At 62.6% G+C, this 16,951-nt stretch overlaps 1 protein-coding gene across 1 annotated transcript in view; it reads left to right on the top strand.

Moving 5' to 3' along the window:
* The window catches only part of USP43 (ubiquitin specific peptidase 43), a 169,519-nt gene extending 154,733 nt beyond the window's left edge, over positions 1-14,786 (top strand). Inside the window, exons 9-15 of the mRNA XM_024217634.2 lie at positions 219-322; positions 5,963-6,040; positions 7,218-7,347; positions 7,795-8,143; positions 9,211-9,369; positions 11,425-11,583; positions 13,666-14,786. Of these exons, the coding sequence (XP_024073402.2) occupies positions 219-322; positions 5,963-6,040; positions 7,218-7,347; positions 7,795-8,143; positions 9,211-9,369; positions 11,425-11,583; positions 13,666-14,786 (2,100 nt within the window). The remainder of the gene's footprint in view (positions 1-218; positions 323-5,962; positions 6,041-7,217; positions 7,348-7,794; positions 8,144-9,210; positions 9,370-11,424; positions 11,584-13,665) is intronic.
* The last annotated feature ends 2,165 nt before the right edge of the window (positions 14,787-16,951 follow it).

Genomic DNA, 16,951 nt, shown 5'->3' with positions numbered 1-16,951 from the left:
CTGGGGCTGCTCTTTCATTAGTGCCACCCCATGCGTCTCCTCCTCACAGCCTGCGTGCCACACATCTCACTGCCCTGCCTGACCGGTCCCCAGGCACCTCCTGTTCCCGCTCAGCCCTGTGGCCCTTTGTCAGCCCCGGTGCCAGGCGCTGGCCCCTTGGGGTCAGGGATCCACTCGCCAGCTCAGGGATTCTCACCCTCAGGGCTTCTCTTTTGCAGGGCGTGGGGGACCTGTTCCGGGTGCGGGTTGCCGGGGGCTCCGTGGCATGCAGCTACCTCTCCCCTCAGGACGGCAGGCCGCTCTACCACCCCGCAGTCGACAGGTAAGAGACCTCGCCCGCCAGGACGGGGCATAGGAGCGGCTGACCGAGCAGGGACGGGTCTGGAGCCCTCACTGTCTCCTCCCTGCATGAGCCCAGCTGCTGATTCCTGAGCTGGACACTCTCCCAGCCCCAGCAGTGTCCCCTGGAGCAGGGTGCTGGAGCGCACAGCTACCCCCTGCCATGCGGGAAGCCACGGGCCTGCTTTCATTTCGAGAACCTGAGCTGTGAGGCCAAATAGGCAGTAGCCAGGGCCAGGCCTAGGGGGGCCAAGGGACCATAGCCAGGGCCAGGCCTAGGGGGGCTGAGGGACAATGGCCTTGGCCAGGCCTAGGGGGCCGAGGGACCATGGCCTTGGCCAGGCCTACGTTTCATATGAAGTGAGACATGCAGAATACCCTCTGCTGCTCCCCAACCAGCGCAGGGCTTTCCCCTCCTGCATGCACCTGCTGCCACGTGCCTCCTCACCCAAGCCCTGTGCCGACCTCCTAGCAGGCATCCAGGCCTCCGATGAGCACTCAGCGAGTGTCACTAGCAGGCACTCTGTCGGGCGGTTCTTTCTTTCTGAGTGCCTCAGACGGTTCATTTCCCACCGTGCAATGTCATCAGCTGGCCAGGGTGTTGGTGAGAGCGCTGCCCTCTGCTGGGTGCCATCAGAACTGCTCAGCTGTGTGTCATAGGCCCCGGACTGCTAGGCGCTCATAAAGATTCTCCTGTAGCTGGACTGCAGGGCCTGTGCTGCGGGAAGCAGCAGGATCCAGCTTCTGTTCCTGCTGCCCCGTCAAGCCGCGAGCGGCCATGGCGTGCAGCGTGGTGAGGCCCCTCTGGGCGTGGATTTGTTATGGTATTCATCTGGAAGCATTTCTCGCTGTCTTTGTTTTGCGGCAAAGAAAATCCTGCCTTTGGCTCCTTCCGCAGTCAGTGCCCAGCTGTATTTTACAGTCTGATGCCTTGGAGGCCGCTGACGCTCTGAGCCTGGGCTCAGGACTTGAGTCTCCCACCATGGCTAGGGCTTTCCCTCAGTGGAAATCCCAGTTCTGCTCCTTGCTGGCCCCACGTGATGGGAGCAGCAACAGGCCTGGGAGACCCACCATCAGCCCCTCCAGCAACAGGGTGCCTTTGCTGGGGACACTTGCCCCATGTGTCTGAGGAGGTTCATTGTGGCGGCACCAGCATGCTCCCATCAGGCCATTGCCTGTGCTGCACTCGCTGCCTGGGAGAGCCGGCCCCATCACCGTGCTGCCCGGGCACTGGACTCCACAGGGTACCTCCTCACCGCCCCGGGCGCTCGGCGCTGTACATATTGATCCTCTGCCACCAGCTCCCGGTGGCTAGGGCTGATGGTTTTGCTGTTGTGCGGTTGCCATGGCTGTTCCATTGGCACTGGCTGCATCTCATTGGTGCATCCGTCAAGCAGAGTGTCCCTCAGAGCTGGCTGCAGTCTCCCAGGTGGGACGCTCTCTGCTGGGAGATGGAAAGAACACGAGCTCTTTGTCTCCGCTGCCTGTTTGTGGTGACTCCGTGTGGGGGTCAGCAGTCGCCGTCTGACGTGAGAGTGGCGTCATGGGGCGCTGTGGTAGCAAACTGGGGTCTAAAGGCTGATGTAGTGGAGTGGCAGCGTGCATTAGGAGTTACACACCCGAGCAGGGGTCAGGAGAGTTGGAGCCTTTCCCTGGGTCGGCCACTGTCTCTCCGTGTGACTGCGAGCAAGTCACTTCACCTCTCTGCCTCAGTTTCCCATTCCGTATGGGGGTTAATACCACTCAGGTTTGGCCTGGCTCCCCCCATCATGACAGAGAGCGGACGGGGCAAATTTGAGCGAGTGCTGTTCTGACCTAGCACACAGGGTCCCAGCACCACGCGCCCCATACACCGGAGCAGGGAGCCAGGCCCAGCCCCACAGGACAGGAGTCACCCCAGCAGCCTCGCTCTCCGGCCCCGGGTGAACAGTCATGTCCTGCACCTCCTGTTGTCAGCTGTGTAATATGCTCAGTAAGGTGCCGTGAACGGACTAACAGCACTGGGGGTCCTGCCCTCTCCTGGCCCCGCCGCTGGCTCAGGACTGCTGGAGAGGCTGGCAGGTGTGACGGGTGTCACTGTCGCTCGCAGGGGCTGGGCGTGGCTGAGGGGAGCGGATTTCAGAGGCTCCACTCCCCTTTTCCGTGTCAAACACCCTACGTGCAAACTCCATCAGTCTCCTCCAGGTGCAGCCACGGGGCACACAGGACCAGCCCGGCCACATGGGGCCTAGCACTTGGGCACCTGCTCGGTCTGCTCCTGACAACGGGATGTGGGAGCAAACCTCCATCACCCTCAGAGGACCCGCTCGCCCCTCCAGCTCCCACTTGGATGATGGAGCAAGCCGATTGTCTGGGAGGAGTCTGCCACCTACTGGCCCTTCTGGGGATTACACTGCAGCCTCTAATTCCCTGCCAGGGCTGCGTTGTGATTCGGGGGCCGTAGTAGGTGGGGTTTCTCCACAGCTCTGCTCCCCGTCTCCTGTCTGCCCCATCACAGCAGCTTGCAGCTGCTAGCGCGGGAGCCTGCCCTGCGCCTCCAGCTGTCCTGAGGACGGGGCACAGTCCTTTAGCTCGCTGAGAACTAACATAGGCATGGACCAGGGCTCCCACGCAGGCCCCCGCGCCCCCTTTGCTCCGGGCATTCTCGTCTGGTCGGCGACAGCAGCCGGTCACACAGCCGTGCCAGACCGGGGCCCAGTGGAGAAGGCAGGATGGCCGCCTGCTGACCCCGGCTCCCATGCCTCGTGGAAGTCGTCTCCCCAGCACATCACTGCCTGCCTGGCCTTCACGGAGACCCCCCTTCTCCCAGTAGAAGGGATCCGGCTGCATATTTATAAACCACCCCCCTTGCTGGTTCGTCCCATCTGAGCCAGCGGGATAATAATTATTATTCATTATTATTGGTACCATGGGTGTGCCTAGGGGCCCCCGTCCTGGATCAGGATGCCGTTGTGCCAGGCGCTGCACAAAGGCACAACAAAAAGACGGTCCCCACCCCAGAGAGGTGACAGTGCAAGGAAGCTGTGCCTCTCGCTGCCTACCCAAGAGCCCGTTTCTTCTCCCTCTTCATGTGTCTTTCCCTGGCACTTCATCTGAACGCATCCATCTCCCGTGACTCTTCTTCACGTTAATGTACGCTGATGCAGTGCCAGTAACTCACAAACACGGTCCTTGCCTCCAAGCCCTGGCAGTCTGACAGCAATCCGGGGGAGAGAGGGTTTGGGCATCGGCTACCCTGGTGGCGAATGCAGGATGGGTGGGGGGAAGGATAGATGGATATGGGCAGAAGGCGGGAAGGGTTGATTCAGTCAGGAGCTGGGGGCAGCATTGCAGGCGAGGAGAGCAGTGTGAGAGCAGGCACAAAGCCAAGCCGACACACACAGTGAGGGGAGAGGACTGGGCCCCGTGGTGTGTTGAGGACTCTGTTGGAATTGCATGCTATCGCTTTAAGAGCTGGGTGGAGAGGACTTTCCATATCCTGCTTGCAGGCTATGGGGCTCTGCAGGGAAGTCAGCCATCCAAGTCAGTCTGGGAAGAGCCAGCCTAGAACAAGGTGGGTGAGTAGAGCCTCACTGCCTTCGGGAGCAGCCTGCTTTGTCTCTCTCTGGTTTTGGTCACTGGGTGTTATTGGTCTGGATTCTAAGAAATACAGTCGCTTTACAGTGCAACCTTCCAGCAGGGGCATTTGGTGTTTTTATCTAACGTCTCTGTGTGTATGCTGGGACACCACTGGCAGGGCATAGGGAGTGGGAGGAGCCCAGGGGCCATGCAAGTGGTGACATCAGGCTATGTAATACCCATCATGCAGTTCCCCTGCAGCACCGTAGTGGTCCTGCAGTGCTACACTGGCTTGTGTGACGGAGCTCTCTGAAGTGATGTGGGGTGGGGGCCAGTGAGAGAGGGACTCAGGAGACGTGGGTTCGAGTCCCAGCTCCAGTCTGTTGGGTGACCCTGGCCATAAACTTGGAAGGATTAGATGGTTATCAGTAAATGTTGGTAACCGTTGCGTTCGCTGGACACACACAAACTGACAAATAAAAGATTAATTTGTGCAGATGGGCAGAGAAAGAAAACACTGCTGGAGAACGTATTAGTATTTGGTCTAAGGAGTTCCCTTTGTATACCTTGACAGGTGATGTGCAAAGTGCCAAGGGGTCTGTATTGACCCCCAGAGGTCAGGGTGTTGCTGGGACGGCTCCTTAAAGAGGCAGCACCTTAGAGATGATCATCTGTCTCTAAGCAGGCTGGGGGCCTGGCGTCTGTGGCTGGGAACCTGCTCCTCAGCTTCCCAGAGATGGTGCTGACAGAGCAGAGGTCTGGGAGATTGGCGGTGTACGGAGCCCCTTTGCTGCAGCAGTCTCCAGTCTGCCACGGGGTGGGGATAGGGTGACCAGGTGTCCGGTTTTTGACTGGAACATCCAGTCAAAAAGGGACTCTGGCGGCTCCGGTCAGCACCGCCGACTGGGCCATTAAAAGTCCGGTTGGCAGTGCTCAGGCAGGCTAGTCCCTACCTGTCCTGGCACCGCGCCACGCCCCAGAAGCAGCCAGCAGGTCTGGCTCCTAGGCGGGGGTGGGGCCCACAGGGCTCTGTGCGCTGCCCCCGCCCTGAGCACCGGCTCCACCTGCCAATAGGAGATGGGGGGGCAGTGCCTGAGGGTGAGAGCGGAGGGTGGAGCCTCTTGCCCCCCTCACCCCCACGCCTAGGACCCAGACCTGGTGGCTACTTCTGGGACATGCACGGCGCGGTGCCAGGACAGGGAGGCAGCCTGCCTTAGACCCGCTGCACCTCTGACCAGGAGCTGCTCGAGGTCAGCCCACGCCCCAACCCTCAGCCCCCCTGCTCCCCAAACTACCCATCCCCGGCCCCAACCCACAGCCCTCACCCCCAGCCCAGAGCCCTCACCCCCCCTGCACTCCAACCCCCTGGCCCAGCCCAGGGCCCCCTCCCACACGCTGAACCCCTCATCCCAGCCCCACCCCAGAGCCCTCACCCTCTCCCGCACGCCAACATCCTGCCCCAGCCCAGTGAAAATGAGTGAGGGTGGGGGAGAGCGAGCCACTGAGGGAGGGGGAATGTAGTGAGTGGGGGCAGGGCCTGTGGAAGGGGCGGGGCCTCGTGGGGGGCGGGGCTAGGGTGTTCCGATTTGTGTGACTAGAAAGTTGGCAACCCTAGGTGGGGAAGGGACTTCGCAGAAGCCACAGGCTGCTGCTAACAAGCCAGGGCGTTGGTCAGGGCAAGAGGGCTGACAGGGAAGGGAAGGGCAGCTCCATGCCATGCTCCGTGCCCTACGGAGCTGCCTGCAGGTTCTCACATGATGGCTGCAGGGCCTGGGGGAGGAACGGAGAACCTGCTGCCAGACAACACCTGTAGCTGCCTCATGCCCCACCAGCGCGGGGAAGACAGTGGGTCAGGGGTGGTGCCCTGGGCCTTCCCCTCCAGCACCCGATGGGCTCTGGGAAGTCTCTGCTCTCTCATGGGGGATCAGCCCTTACTAGCAGGGTCAATACGGCGATGCTCAAGCTTCCCTTTGGGCCTGGGCTGGCAGCTGCAACCCGTACTGTGTCCCGGGGGAGCAGCCTGGAGCAAGGCCCCTCCCGCTAATGCCTGGCCTTGTCCCAGCAGAGCACTGCAGTTCAGCGGCCTGGGTGGCCCCCCCCACGTGAAGCTGGTGGTGGAATGGGACCCGAACACCAAAGAACGGTGAGTCCTCAGCGCCGCGGAGCCTGTCCCCAGCAGCGGCAGGGGCACAGAGGCAGCGGGTCTGTCTCGGTGCCGCGGGCTGGGATCAGAGACTCAGGGTCAACACAGCTGGAAGAAAACATCTCGATTCCCCTTACGTTTCTCATCAGTGTTTGGCCCGTAGCCACCTGGTGGCCTCAGGCCTTACTCCTGTGCCCACCCCCTGGCCAAGGACCTGGTCTCTGTATTTCACCCAACAGAACCAGAACCAACTCATTGGGCTCTTAAGTGTCTTATTTATTAACGGTCCAACCTTGACGGCCTCACTCGGAATCCCCCCCATGGAAGGGCAGAGTAAAGTCTGAGTGGGACCGTCCCCATCGTCCCGCTGGGAATTCTGCCTGAGTGAGGACATCAGGATCTGGCCTGCTAAGAATCACTTGCCCGTGTCTCCCCCATTGGACAGCAGGGTTAGCGGTGAGCAGTTTGCGCAGGACAGTGAGGGTCCATGCACTCTGCGTTTAACAGCAGCGGAGCACCTTCAATGTAGCGATGCTGGATTTGCACCGAAGAGCGTGGAATAGCTGGCTCTGGGCTGGCACTTCATCCTGATAGACGGCTGAGTGCCCAGCAGTGCCCGGGACACCAATAGGGTTGCCGGTGCTCAGCACGTGTGAAGATCCAGCCACTTGGTTAGGTGCCGAAATACAGAGTTTGAGCCAAGGTTTTCAAGCATGGGGAGTGATTTTGGGGGGGCCCAACTTGAGACACCTCAAAGGGGGCTGAGTTTCAGAGTCTGGGGGCTCCTGAGTGTCTGAAAATCAGGACCCTTTAAGGCATCTCAAGTTGGGGGCCCCAAGTCACTGGCACTTGTGAATATCTTAGCCTGGGCGCCTAACTTCAAGCCCCTGTACTGGACAGTATTGTCCACTAGGGGGAGAACTGCTCTGCCTTTACTAGAAGGCCACCTCTGCCAGGCAACCAACATGCCAATCCCTTAAATGGTCAATTAGGACGGGTCTTACTGTAACTCAACCTGTGGAACTCACTGCCTCAGGATATGGAGGCAAATACCACAGGCTGGCTTGGGAAAGAGCAGGACAGTTGCTGTCTCCTGTCATGCTGCCCATGGATGGCACTGCCCAGATGCCATCGCGTGGGTACTGCCTCCCTCCAAGCTCCTCTCCCGCCTTTGCAGTCTGTTTGGCAGCATCCAGGAGGAGGTGGTGCAGGACACCGAGAGCGTCCGGCTGCAGCAGCAGGCCCATCAGCAGCAGCACAGCTGCACCCTGGATGAGTGCTTCCAGCTCTACACCAAGGAGGAGCAGGTATGTGCCATGCAGGGCGGGGTCTGGTCGTGCACCCTGGGCCTGCTGTCGCCCTTTGTGCTGGGGCGTCTGGGGCGCTGGAGCTGGGGGGTAGGGACGGGTGCTGGGCTGATAGCAGAGCACCCCAGGGCATGGATCCAGCTGCCCAGCTGGGGCTGGCAGGAGAACAGGAACAAAGGGAAGGGAGAGCCCACCGCACCCTGTGAGGGGAACCCCAGCCTTCCTCTCTGAGCCCGAGCAAGGGCAGGTAGGCACTGGGGACTGTGCTTTCCCCCCCCGCGCCCAGACCCAGGTCGCAGGCCCCGCTGGACAAATCCTGCTGGAGGGATGCGCAGCAGCACCAGGTGCCCAGTGCCTTCCCCATGGGCATGGGGGGAATGGCCAGGCCAGTTGCTGGGGCCACGCTAACCCTAGCCTTGCCTGGGGCATGGTGTCTTGTGTCCCCAGCTGGCCCCCGACGATGCCTGGAGGTGCCCCCACTGCCAGGTGCTGCAGCAGGGCGTGGTGAAGCTGAGCCTGTGGACGCTGCCCGACATCCTCATCATCCACCTGAAGAGGTTCCGCCAGGTGGGCGAGCGCCGGACCAAGCTCTCCACCCTCGTCCGCTTTCCCCTCCGCGGCCTCAACATGGCGCCCCACGTGGCCAAGAGGAGCCAGGCCGGGGCGCAGGCACTGGGCCCGTGGGCGACATGGAAGCAGCTGCCGTACCTCCACGAGAGCTCCCAACTCGAGTCGCTCTACGACCTGTACGCCGTCTGCAACCACCATGGCAGCATGCAGGGTGGACACTACACCGGTGAGTGCACCAGGGCACCATACAGGGCAGGCACTACACCGGTGAGTGCACCAGGGCACAATGCGGGGTGGGCACTACACCAGTGAGTGCACCAGGGCACCATACGAGGCAGGAACTTCACTGGTGAGTGCACCAGGGCACCGTGCGGGGTGGGCACTACTCCGGTGAGTGCACCAGGGCACCGTCCGGGGTGGGCACTTTGCTGGTGAGTGCACCAGTGTGCCGTGCAGAGTGGGCACTACATGAGTGAGTGCACCAGGGCGCTGTACGGACACTACAGGGTGAGTGCACTAGGGTGCTGTGCAGGGTGAGCACTGAGCCAATTAGTGCACCTGGGTGCCGTGTGTGGCAGGCACTACATGGGTGAGTGCACCAGGGCGCCGTGTGGTGCGGGCACTTCACTTGTGAGTGCACCAGGGCACCATGCAGGGCGGGCACTTCACCGGTGAATGAACCAGGGCGCCATGCAGGGCGGGCACTATGCCGGTGACTGCAGCAGGGCACCATGCGGGGCGGGCACTACATGAGTGAGTGCACCAGGGCACCATGCGGGGCGGGCACTACATGAGTGAGTGCACCAGGGCGTCGTGCGGGATGGACACTACACGGGTGAGTGCTCCAGGGCTCCATGTGGGTTGGACACAACATGGGTGAGTTGGTACTAACCCCGAGTTGGTACTAACCAATGCCCCAGTCTGATGCTAGGGGGCGCTGTGCAGCTGGAGACGCATGGCTTTGAGCCGGGGAAGGACACTGGAAGTCCTGACTGGCTGCGGTGATTGAACCTCTGGGGCGACGCTACCTGTGGAGGGCCTTGGAGCAGCTGGGCTGGCCCAGCCCTAGCTGGCGAATTGCCTTCTGCCTGCCTACCTCTCGCTGCGGTTTCAGTCCCAGGCCGGGCGGGGGCAGATCCCAGCCAGACGGGCCCCGCCAGCGATGCAGGCTGATGCGATTCCACCCTGGCGGGGCTGGACTGAACCCCAAGCCTGGCGCCCCGGGGCCCCGTCTCCGCCCCTCGTGCGGTTCGTGAGCTCCCTTCCTAAGCACAGCTGTGCTCTCTGCCCCAGCCTACTGCAGGAACTCCCTGGACAGCCACTGGTACAGCTACGATGACAGCGCTGTGGAGCCGGTTCTGGAGGACGAGGTCAGCACCCGGGGCGCCTACATCCTCTTCTACCAGCGAAGGAATGTCATCCCCAGCTGGTCTGCCAGCAGCTCCGTGCAAGGTGGGCCTGCGCCCCTGCCGTCCGCGCTCGCCCCCGGGGACGTGCTGCTGCGGGGAGCCCAGGCCTGGCCCACTCAGGGCCGGCTCTAGGCAAAAGGCAGGTGCCGCGCCCTGGCTCCCCGGGAGGAACGCCCTCGGCAGAGTTGTTCCAGGGTCTGCTTCGGTGCGAGTGCTGGGGGGCCAGAGCCTGGCTCATAGCTGCCCATCCGCCCCTGGGAGAGGGTGTCTGCACGGGGAGCCGTCTGCGATTGCTTTCCTCTAGCTAGCATGGGTAACAATAGCGGCGGAGACCCGGCCGCACGGCCATCAGCACGGGACCGTGCACGCTGGTCACTAGCCGCTACTCATGCCCACGCGGCTGCACTGCTCTTGTTACCCGTGCCAGCGAGGTGAAAGCTGCTGTGGCTGTGGCTACAGAGGCTGCATCAAACCCTCCTGTGCCCTGTCGACGTCCCCGGGAGGGTGGGTGGAAATCACAGCCATTGGCACTGGCAGGCCAACCCACCCCCCGCGTTCGGCCTAGGGCTGTCTGTGACAAGTACATTGCTGAGTCTCCCCCATAGACTGACCCGTCAGAGGGGTCCCTGGGGCCCGTCCCCCCTGGGCTCCGTGGGGCCAGCACTGTGACACCGTTCTGGCTTTAACACGATCAGCCGGCAGCTGAATCCTGCTGAGCTGCTCCGGTGTGGAGTAGCCGGGGGGAGGGAAAGGACAATTCACACGGGCTGTTCGCTGAATGCTTTGGCTGTCTCGCACGCACACGCTCAATCACAAAGCACAAGGGCACACACATTGGCACAATCACAAAGCATGTGGATGCATCTACACACAGTCACAAAGCACATGCACACACATGTACCCACGCACAAAATCACAGCACATGCACACACACCTACACACACACAGTGACAAAGCCACCCACCTCCATGCACGCAGAGTACACACACTGACACAGGCACATGCATACTCACACAACCACAAAGCACACACACAGATACACATTCTCTCTCTCTCTCTCTCACACACACACACACCCCTCCTGAGAGACGTGCGCTCTGATTTGACAGAGGCTGTATTTGCTCTGAGATCCTTGCAAATTACTAGTCTGTTGTGGCATGTTAATTGCGCTGTCCTATTTGTGCTGCCACCCTGTGGCTGCTGCTTGTAACTGCACTTTATGGCACATACCCATTTTATGTATTATTACCAGCGGCCACTGAGCTTAGGTGTTTTGTGGGGCCCGAGAGGAGACCCCGAGGGCCTGAGCATCCACAGCTCCACTGGCCTCATTCGGAGCTGCAGGGGAAATGAAGCCCTCAGTGCCTCAGGCTGGGCTCCCAACGCCCCGGCCCATTTTGGAGACGTCGGCCGGGGTGAGCGCTAGCTGGCCGCCTGCCTCCCGGGATCGGGCACTGCGGGGGCTGCCACCGGCACCAAGGAACAAGGCTGGATCGGGTGGGCTGGCTTCCCACAAGACCCTGGTGGGACTCACTGCTTGGAGCATGGGTCAGGGCCGTGCTGCCCTGGCTCTGTGAGCCTAACAGGCCCTGGTCAGGGTCCCATTGGCCTCTGGGGCGGGGATGGGACCAACCCACCCTGACTCTGGCCGGGCCAGCACAGTTATACAATGGCTATTGGGCGCCCTCTACTGACACTTGCTCCAAAATGCAACAAAACAAGCCACGGTGACACCTGGCTACCTAACCTGTGGCCTGGGCCTGTCCAGTGGCACCTCTGCATGCAGATCTCTCCTTCCCCAGCATCAGCACCCCCTCTCCCAGATGGCTCCCTGGAGATCCCAGCATGAGGGGTGCATGGGGGCCCCACTCTGCACCCAGAAGGGCCCAGGGAGGAAAGTTCAGGCAGCGGCTCACTAGCAAGGGAGGCCCCTGGGAGCTGCAGGCTGTAGCTGTGGACAGCTCCATCCCAGTGATTGCTCATTGCCGGGGCTGGAGCTGGCTGCTTTGTGCATTTTGGTGCCACCCCCCTTGCTGCACCTCCAGCGCCCCATTGGGTCTATGCCCCGGTAACGCGCCTGTCTGGGTTCCCCCTGCAGGCTCCACCAGCTCCTCCGTGTCGGATCACTGGCTCTCGCGGCTCAGCGGGAGCAGCAAGAGGGAGAGCCTGGTGTCCCGGAGCTCCACGGCCTGCCCCTCCCTCCCGAAGGTCCCCGACTCTCCCGTCTTCCTCGACGCCGCAACCAGCCAGGAGAAAGGTCTGTGGTATTGCTGTGCCTGACCCCGGAGCAGTGAACCCCGGTGGTCTGCCCTGCCAGTCGAGCACCACACCTCACCCCACCCTGCAGGGCTCCGTCGGGTCGCAGAGCAGGATTCGGCCCCAAGAGCTTTGCAGCGCGGGAGTCTGGGCTGTGCCGGGGGGAGCCAGGGCAATCGACTCGCTGGCACTGGGGAAGGGGGCGCCGTGCAGTGCTAGGTGGGGGGTGTCTGGCCGTGTCTGGAGACGACAGGACATTTTGAGCCCAGGGGCCAGTTTCCCTCCAGGGGCTCTTTCCCCAGTAACCCCCTACACGGCCTGGCTGGGTCAGCTAGTCTCTGCTTGGCCTCACAGTCTGAGGGGTCTCCCGGAGGGGAGCCCAGCCCCGCGGCAGGGGAAGAGTGGCCCATTCACTGGGGGTGGCACAGAAGAAGGGGCAGTCGTGGAAGGAGCGGGCCAGCAGGGCAGCAAGGCTGGCGGCATGGGGCGGGGGAAGGGAATGGGCCGGCGGGATGGGGGAGAGGCAGCACCCTGCGGGTGGCAAGGGGGGGTCACAATCAGGTTCGCAGGGAGCTGGGTGGGGGCCAGGTGAACTTTCTACTTTGGTCATTTCAGTGCCACCAGCCCCCAGGAATCACGGATCAGGCCCCAAAACACCCCAAGTATGGGTTAAAAGGCAGGGGGATGGACCCAGGCCAAGCTGGCGGGCTCCATTGATTCACCCTCGAGGGGGCAGGAGCCTTGAGGGGCCCTGTCTTCTAGCTTCCCCCACCCCCGAGGGCCAGAACCTGCGAGTCTCCCCTCATCCTGAGGCTTGGCCGCACTTGGCAACCGATTTGAGCCAGGAAGCTCGGAGCCAACACGCTCCTGGCGCACGCGGGGTTAACCTCTGCCGCGCTGTCCCCTGCCCGGCCCCCTGCGGGACTAGCTCCACAGCAAGCTGAAAACTGTCCCCCTGTGGCCTGCCCCACAGGCAGATGCCAGGGCTCTAGCCCCGCCCATCAGGGGCTGTGCTCCCCTGCGTGGCGGGGCGGGTCCATCCAGCTGAACGTCCCTCCAGACCGCCACCTGCTGGTCGAATGCACCAGTTACAGCTGGCCAAAGGTGCACTGGCACGCGTCCCCTACACTGCCCAATGTGCTGGTGGATTTCAGTGGCGCATGGGCCACCAGAGGCAACATTCAGGTTTTTGGGACCCAGCCCTCATCATTAGCATTGTCTGTGTGTCCCCGGCCCCAGTGCGCTAGGTGCTGGACATTCAGTGAGAGACAGGCCCCGCCCAAAGGGAAGGGACTAGATGGACAAAGGGTGGGGGAGAAACAGAGGCAGGAAGTGACTTACCCAAGGTCACACTGGGACTAGAACTAGGGTTGCCAGGTGTCCGGTTTTTTACCAGAAAGGGAGCTGCAGGGGTGGCACCTGCAGGTGCAAGGGGAGCGCACAGAGCCTTCCTGGCTGCCCATGCACCTAGGGGCTGGAGGGACCTGGCGGCTGCTTCCTGGGAGCTGTGGTAAGTGCCGCCGGGACCCTGCACCCCCTCCCGCACCCAAACCCCTGCCCCAGCCCAGAGTCCCCTCCCACACCTAAACTCCCTCCCGAAGCTCGCACCCTGCACTCCCTCCTGCACCCCAAACCCCTCATCCCCAGCCCCACCCCAGAGCCCACACCCCCAGCCGGAGACCTCACCCCCCTCCCAGACCCCAATCCTCTGCCCCAGCCTGGTGAAAGTGAGTGAGGGTGGGGGAGAGCGACGGAGGGAGGGGGATGAAGCGAGTGGAGGCGGGGCCTCGGAGAAGGGGCAGGGGCTCAGGGAAGGGGCAGGGCAGGGGTGTTTGGTTTTGTATGATTAGAAAGTTGGCAACCCTAACTAGAACCCAGGTCACCTGATTCATTGGCCAAAGTCACTAGCTACTAGCCCACACTGCCGGCCAGATCCTGCCCTTGGCCACTCCTGGGCAGCTCCAGCGGCGTTGGTGGGAGCTGCGCCCAGCCCGAGCTGGCCCCGGATGCCCCGCAAGGGGCAGCATGCAGCTCTGCTCTGCTCTCGGGGGCTCCCGCCAACCTGCCTGTGTTTCTCTTGCAGGAGGCTTTGAGTCGAGGCCCCTGGTGCGCAGCATTCAGGGGCGCAGCGTCAGCATGAAAGTGTCCCCCACCAAGGCCAGGCTGGGGGCCACCAAGCCAGTGCCCCTACGTTGGTCCTTTGCAGCCAGAGACAGGCCACAGGCTGCGTCTGGGGAGCTGGTGGAATACCTGGAATCTGGGCGCAGGCCCCGGTACACCAACGAGTCCATCGTCCCGCTCATGACAGGGGGCAGCGAGAACACCCCGGTGCTGGCGAGGCCTCCGCTGAACCCGGCCGCGGCTGGGAAGGACCAAGGGGCCGGCAGGGCTGGTAAGGCGAGTGGGAATTCCCCAGGTACTGTGGGGGGTGCTGCAGAGAGCCACGGCAAAGCGTCCCCAGCCACCGAGATGGCCGGGACCCTGAAGAGGAGCAGCAAACCAAAGGAGGAGGCGGGCCAGCCGCAGAGGACATCCAAGAAGCTAGAACTGCCCGTCAACGCGGGGGCCCCCTGGAAAGCTGAGGAGCCAAAGACCAACGGGAGCAAAGTGAGCTCCAATGGGGCAGCCCACGCAGGCACCCTGCCCCACCCACACCGCTCCCAGAGGGCCAGAGGGGCACCGGGCAGGGACGGGGACCACGACCAAAGAACCCCCGCCAAGGCCGGGGAGCACGGCAGGGACAGGGACCCCGAGGCCGAGAGGCAGCCGGAAGGGAAGTTCACCATCTTCAGGGCTGGCTTCCTGAAGAAGGAGCCCAAGCAGCCTGGCGAGTCGGAGCGGCCCCACGCCTCGGAGCCAGCCATGGGCTCCTCCCGGACGTCGCTCTCCAACGGCACCCTGAGCGTCATCAGTGAGGGCAGGGCCAACGGCACACTGGGCCGGCGGGGCAAGGAGGGCCAGGCCAACGGCAGGATCAGCCGGTCCGAGGTGGACATCAAGCGCTCGCAGAGCTCCGCCAGCATCCACAGCAAGGCCGACTGGGCGCTGCGCAGGTCGGCCTCCCTCTACAAGAACGGCAGCAGCGGCCACCAGCACAGCCGCAGCGTGCCACTGGAGAAGGTGGCCTGTGGCACCTTGCAGAGGGTCAAGTACCACACGGCCTCCCTGGGCAGGAAGAAACCAGTGCCTGAATCCAGCTTCTGACGCGGAGCTGCTGGGGGCTGGAGGACGAGCGCGGCTACTGCTATAAGCCAGGGCAACCAGGGTCGGAGAGAGGAAACGGACAAACCCAGCGGGAGGCTGCAAGGGGCTGTGATGTCCATTGAGGCCCGGTTGGTCTGATATCTGGGTTCCCAGGTCCTGCTGGGGCTGGGTCCAGTTCTCCTTCCCTAGGATTGCTAAGGGAGCCATCTCCTGCCGCGCCCCTGATGCCTGGTCTCTCTCGAGTGTGTAGGGGACGGGGCTCCCTGCACAACCCATGCCTTAATAGGACGGCACCCAGCACAGGGCTGCTGAGATCGGGGGCGGGGAATGAGCGGCGGGGAGAGCAGAGGAAGAGTATTTATTCTATACGCAGAGAGAGTTTTATTCACGCAGCGTCAACGACGCTTTTTGTTTTGTAAAAGGCAACTATTTTTCGTACCAAGGACGGGATGGGGATGGGGCGGGGAGGGGGGAGAAGCGGGGGGATCATTTACGCACCAAGGTCTATGCAATAATAAAGTCTTCTACTGAGCTTTTGTATGCGGGGGCCTGGCTGGCCGCACACGCTGGGGTTTTGCAGAGCTTTCTATTAAAGCCGTATCAAACAAGCACCGAGCTGGGGACTTTGGGCAGTAGCTCCTGTGGGGAGAGAGTCCCGCGGGGGGTGGGCTATGGAGGGGCCGAACGTCTGTCTGCTTCTTGGGCTGACACTGCCTGGGTTGGGGAGTTCCTGCACTCCAGAGATTGTCGGGTAAACCCTCAAAGCTTGAATCTCCTGTGCCCAATGTGTCACTGACCCCCCCACGCCCCCTGCCCCCTGTGTCACTGACCCCCCCAGTGCCCTGTGCCCCCATGTGTCACTGACCCCTCCCAGTGTCCTGTGCCCCTTGTCACTGACCCCCCCCAGTGCCCTACACCCTGTGTGTCACTGACCCCCCCAATGCCCTGTGCCCCTTGTCACTGACCCCCCCAGTGCCCTGCACCCCCTGTGTGTCACTGACCCCCCCAGTGCCCTGTGCCCTTGTCACTGACCCCCCAATGCCCTGTGCCCCTGTGTGTCACTGTCCCCCCAATGCCCTGTGCCCCTGTGTGTCACTGACCCCCCTGTGCCCCTGTGTCACTGACCCCCCCAGTGCCCAGTGTGTCACTGACCCCCAGTGCCCCATCTGTATCTGACCCCCACACACATACCCCATGTGTCACTAACCCCCTCTGCGCCCCAGACCCTGTGTGTCACTGGCTGTTGGCCCACAGATGCCGTGTGACTGACCCAGTGCCCCATGGCTCACGGTTCACTGACCCGAGTGCACAGGGCATATGAACAATCCCATGGGTGAGTTACACGCTGGGCACTGGGCTGAACAACAACCCGAGGGGCAGGGCCGCAGAGACACACACAGGGCCTTGCCCCTTGGCTGGCGCTTGCCTGAGCACAGGGTGCCTAGACCAGCGGCTGGCTGGGTAAGGGCCTGAGGATGAGTCACTTTATGGCACCATGGCCCACTGGGGGCCGTGTCTGAGGTGCTGCCAGAGGGGTGGTGGGGAGAGCGAAGGGCCAGGCAGGCAGCACTGTGCTCCAGGCGTAGCCCCATTCAGTTCAGGGGCTCTGGGAGGAGGAAGGGCAGCAGACTGGCAGGCACAGGCCCACAGGGACGGGCACGGGCGCTTTACTGGAGTGACACTTTGTGCCCCAAGCCGAATGCCAGCCCCTGCCAAGGACTCTGGAGGCACCTGCTCTGCTCTCCAGCTGGCCACAGCCTCGCCCTTCAGCCCACAGGGCTGCTGCTGCAGGCCCCCCCGGCCAGGGGGTCTCACCGCAATGGCAGGGCCCAGCCCTAAGGATCTGGCCCCGCGTCTGTCTCCAGGAAAGGCCTGAGCAGAGGGAAGATAAACAGTCCTGCTCCTGGGCTGAGTGCTGCTCACCGCTGGGCTGCCCCAGCTCTATGGGGACCAGCGGCAAGCAGAGCTGACTAACGGGTTAGCTGGACGTCCAAACAGAGGGCGATCCTGGGTCAGCCAGCCCAGGACTGCCCTCGTATGAGTCAGGGAGCGAATGGGGGCTGGAGATGGAGGGGGGGGCTCAGGGAGCGATTGGGGGGGCTGGAGGGCAGGCAGGAGATGGATGGGGGGCTCAGGGAGCGATGGGGGTTTGGGGGTGGAGATGG

This window comes from Terrapene carolina, unplaced genomic scaffold (genome assembly GCF_002925995.2).
Source record: "Terrapene carolina triunguis isolate 2854851 unplaced genomic scaffold, T_m_triunguis-2.0 Scaffold192, whole genome shotgun sequence".
Taxonomy (NCBI): domain Eukaryota; kingdom Metazoa; phylum Chordata; order Testudines; family Emydidae; genus Terrapene; species Terrapene triunguis.
Note: the sequence above shows the minus strand (reverse complement) of the source record. Positions and strands in the feature narration are given on the sequence as shown.